The sequence below is a fragment of the Gymnoscopelus braueri genome (genome assembly GCF_963280865.1).
Source record: "Gymnoscopelus braueri genome assembly, chromosome: 10".
NCBI lineage: Eukaryota > Metazoa > Chordata > Actinopteri > Myctophiformes > Myctophidae > Gymnoscopelus > Gymnoscopelus braueri.
In genome coordinates, this window is record NC_137611.1 from 15,106,830 (window position 1) to 15,111,794 (window position 4,965).

The following is a 4,965-nucleotide window of genomic DNA, read 5'->3' on the forward strand; positions in this document are numbered from 1 at the left end:
CTATACCGCAGCAGGTCTTACCTTGGCTACAGTGCTGCTGAACATCGTCCACATGGTAGCTAGAGATCCATGGGTTCCGGAACATGTTTAGGAGGAGGGAGAGGAACAGAAGGAGATAGATGGCACGAAACGCCCTGCTAATAGACTTCCCCCCCAAAAACGCATTGGAGGTTGTATAGCTGTTTTAGAGCAGACGTGAAGAAGACTTAGGATGGATGGAGGTGGTGGCACAGTCACGCACACTCTCTCTCACACACACACACACACACACACACACACATGAACACACTGAGTCCCAGCCTCAGTGTGCGAGAGGGAGAAAGAGAGCTCAGAACTGCATGACGGTCACTCACACAGACAGACACTCCCAGCAGAGTGGACACTCCGATCACACAGCGAGTGGCAGCACACGCTTGCGCGCACACACACACACACACACACACACACTGACTTGCTGTGTGTGTTTTACAGTATGTGTGCGTGTGTGGGGAGAGAGAGAGAGAGAGAGAGAGAGAGAGAGAGAGAGAGAGAGAGCGAGAGAGAGAGAGAGAGAGATGAACAGCCAGAGTGTGAGTGTCTGTTTGTGTACATGCCAGGAAGCTGAGAGACGGGAGACACGAGAGAGAGAGGGGGGGGGGGGGGGGGGGGGGGCAGAGCGGCAGGGTGCTAAAGCTGCTCAGGGCCTCTAATCAGATTACAGGCAGAAATTAGCCTTGATGATAAAAACACTGGAACAGGATTGGAGGAGTGTGCCAGTAAGGCTGAATGGGGCTGCATGCTGCCTGGGAGTGGGACAGTACGCCATTGGTTCTCTAAGTGGGGGTACTACTCCCCAGGGGTCCTTGGGGGAGTACCAGGGGGTCCCCCAGCTAAATTAGTTACAATTAGTTAAATTAGCGTCACAATCACTTTAACTATGATGTTATACTTTGGCAATTCAAAAATAGTAGATATACAAGCTCATAGCGCAGCGCAGCGCTATGAGCAAAATCTTTGAATATATATAGAGAGATTTTCTAAAGCGAATATAGCAGATCTACAAGCTCACAGCGCCTCGTTGTGCGAGGCGTTGTGAGCTTGTAGATTTGCTATTTTTGGCCAAAGCTAAAGTGGTTCATGTAAAGAAAAAAAATCATATCACACAAAGATTTGGTGACCCCCTGTAGTAACTCTGAGGACCCCCTAGGGGTCCCGGACCCCCCTGTTGAAGACCCCTACCCCAAGTGTGAACGGCCCTTAAGATGGCGTCACGGAGCTCTGCTGCCCTTAACCACAAAACCCTAGCGATCTACAAGCTACAAGTGATGTCAAGTGTTTTTGAATAATTTGAAAAAAAATGTAAAGTTGTTTAATTATTTAATGTTTTTGTATGATAGGAATGGACCAAAAAGAGGTAGACATACATCCCTATTTTGGGACATACATGGGTATACACACATGCACACATGCGTGTGTGCGTGTGCGTGTGCGTGTGCGTGTGCGTGTGTGTGTTGGTCAAGGTGTCCAGCTGCCATCCCATTTAAACTTTACACAGTCCCAGGAATGTTCAGAACACTCGTGGACTTTGAAAGTGTCTGTAAATTGTCTAAATGTAGACATTACTGTGTAGAGTATAGAGACCATCTCACAATCTGAAGGCAGTCTGAGAGTGAGTCCGCCAATTGATGATACGTTTTTCATTTGATTAAAAAAATAAGAAAAGAATGTGGTGAGAAATATCACCCCACCCCCCGCCCCGGCTTTACGGCTTTGTTAGATTTTAATTGTATTAGTTCATCTTCCATAGTCCATGTGATTCTTTACACTCATCGTCCACAAACCCTGCCATCAATTATCCTCTCCTAACCCATTCAATCCGGGAACGCATCTGTGTCATGTTAGATAGCAGATATACAAGCTCATAGCGTGGCACTATGAGCTTGTATATCTGCTATTTTTGAAAAAAGAACGTGAAGATTAGTGCAAACAAATTGAATATATATTTTTTTAAAGCAAACATTTGTAACTAACATTTTTGCTTCTGGGAGGGGGGGGGGGGTGTTGGGATGCTACATTGATAGAACAACCTCTCTCTTTCTCTCTCGGTTCTCTCCTCCTACTGGCACCACCACGCCTCTCTCGCTGTTTCTCTCTCCCTCTCTCGCTGTTTACACACACACACACACACAGTAGTGGCATCACTTGGCCTGGATTCAACAGTGCAGCACACACACACACACACACACACACACACACACACACACACACACACACACACACACACACACACACACACACACACACACACACACACACACACACACACACACACACACACACACACACACACACACACACACACACACACAGTTCACACACAGACATACAGACAGACAGACGGAGGAGGGGGTGCAGACACAATCTCTTCTAATGGACAAGGGGAAGCACTTGTCTCCGTCATCACTGAGAGAGTGAGACCAGGTCCGTCATCACTGAGAGAGTGAGACCAGGTCGTCATCACTGAGAGAGTGAGACCAGGTCCGTCATCACTGAGAGAGTGAGACCAGGTCCGTCATCACTGAGAGAGTGAGACCAGCAGGTCTTGAGACAGATGGGACAGGGAAAATAGTGGGAGTGGCATGTTGCTCACAGAGAGGAAAGGAAGTCCACACACAGCTGAGCTGTAGCTCCAAATATATATTTTTTGCAATCAGGTACACAACGTACACAACGTTTCGGAAACGTGTACGTTGTGTACCTGATTGCAAAGTTTAAAAAAAACATTACTTGGAGCTACAGCTGCGTGCAGACTTTATTCCTTTCCTCACTGTTTTTGTCTGGTACCAGCGACAATTGGATGTGCACAACACAGCTCTTTGAACATGTTGCTCACATAGTCACACAGTGTCTGATGGAGCAACTAAAGACCCCTAATCTGTGAACCCACACATACCAGTGGTTCTCAAGCCCCAGGGCCAGGGGTCCCTCGAGGGGGTTCCAGGGGGTCCCGTTCAAAGACGTCAATGACGTCCACACAATCACAACGCCAGAGGGAGCTCCACAAATCACGTTCAACCCAGATCTGCTATGCCGCCAAAATGTGGAATGCCCTCCCAACAGTCATAAACAAGTGTGAATCCTTACTCTCCCTTCAAAACCACACTAAAAGAGCACTTACAGGTGTCTGCACTTCGGAATGGCCCTGTAACAAGTCAAAGAATCGTTGACATAGCCGATCTACAACCACAAAAATGCCCGCCAATAAAACATTTTTTTTTGGGGGGGGGGGGGGGGCACTTGCAATATCCCCACGGCCCGCCACCCAGTGGGGCCCCCCGCCCGCAGGCTGAGAACCCCTCTGCTTGTACAGAGTGATGTCTTAACTGTGTGACACTAATAGAGCCAGGAGGTGACACCCTTGTCCTCCCGCTGCCGTCGCGTGTCAAACGCTCTGATCTCCTTAAGCCTGGCTTTCTATTGGACATGAAATATGGCCCTTCGAGGGCCATGACAACGGATCTTGCAAACATACCGTTGCTGTCGTCGGGCAGAAAAACCTCCTGTCTCCATATTCTAACTTTTTGTGTTTTTTGTCATTTTTTTTAAGATTTATGTTTTGGCTCCTATGCCTTTATTATTATTTTTAAATAATTGTTATTCCACAACTCTGTAACCCATTTTTTCACCCAGTGCCAATTGCTGTAATGTAATCCTGGGCGCTACTCTCCCTCTGCCAGCCTAGGGAGAGCCCAGAATTGAGCTCATGCCTCCTTCAATGCATGAGGAGCTAGCAAGCCGCTTCTTATCACCTGAGAGAGGGGGGGGGGGGAGTTTCCCCGGTAGGACGTAGCGCGTGGAAGGAACACGTTATTCCAAACCGGTGCCTTTCCCCTCCATCAGCGCCCCGGCTGGCCAGGGGAGGCAGTATAGAGACCAGGATTACTGCATGTTTTTGTGAGGGTACCTACCCTAGGGGACACTGGGGAGAACATGCAAACCCCACACAGGCTCTTATGCCTTTATTGATAGGATAGTAGTTTGACAGGACATGGGGAGAGGAGATGGGGGAGTGACACGGAGCAAAGGCCGTCGGGATCGGGACTCGAACCTGCAACACGCTGTCAGGCTACTTTGCCAGCGGTCCAGGCTATTAAGTGTCCTACTTTACTTGATCATACTACAGCGTCACACAAAAAATATCAGCAGTAGCAGATACGCAAGCTGGAAGCTTGTAGATCTGCTACTTTTGAATTTGAATCCTGAAAAGTAACCGTTTTGGACATATGAGGTGGCTCAGGGGTAGAGGCAGAGTGGCCGGTAGAGCGGCCGGATGGGCCACGTTCGATCCCGGGCTCCCCCAGAGTTAATGACGAAGTGTCCTTGAGCAAGACGCTGAACCCCTAATTGCTCCCGATGAGCAGGTTGGTGCCTTGCATGGTTTCCTCCGCCATCGGTGTGTGAATGTGTGTGGTGAATGTGTGTGTGAATGTGTGTGTGAATGGGTGAATGTAATGCACAATCTATGTAAAGCGCTTTGGATAAAAGCGCTATATAAATGCACCATTTAACATTTTACACACACACACACACTAGGGCTTTCACCAACTAGTCGACTAGTCGACTAGTCGACTAGTCAACTAGTATAACCACTAGTCGACTCTGTTGGTACTAGTCGAATAGTTGGAAAAAAAGAGAAAAAAAAAAGATTTTTGTTTTTTGTTTTTGTTATTTGTTTTAATGCCATAGTAATGGCCCATCTTACTACTATTTTTATTATCCTCCTGACTTTATTTTGTATCAAAAGGGGGTCAAAAGTATGCCCAATAAAAGCCTATTATTGGGCAATGGGGATCCTTGAAGACGCTGCTGTGGTGCTGTACTGCTGTGCCAGAAGCGCTTCCCTTAAAACGCCATAAAAATAAGGGCAGGAGGATAATAATAATAGTAATATAGTAGTAGGATGGCATTAAAACAATAGCCCCCCCC

The 4,965-nt window shown here is 47.6% G+C and overlaps 1 protein-coding gene across 1 annotated transcript in view; it reads right to left on the reverse strand.

The window, feature by feature from the left end:
• The window catches only part of LOC308094422 (supervillin-like), a 67,074-nt gene extending 66,954 nt beyond the window's left edge, over window positions 1-120 (reverse strand). Inside the window, exon 1 of the mRNA XM_080441067.1 lies at window positions 22-120. Coding sequence (XP_080297193.1) covers window positions 22-85 — 64 coding nt within the window. The 5' untranslated portion in view covers window positions 86-120. The remainder of the gene's footprint in view (window positions 1-21) is intronic.
• Window positions 121-4,965: the final 4,845 nt, after the last annotated feature.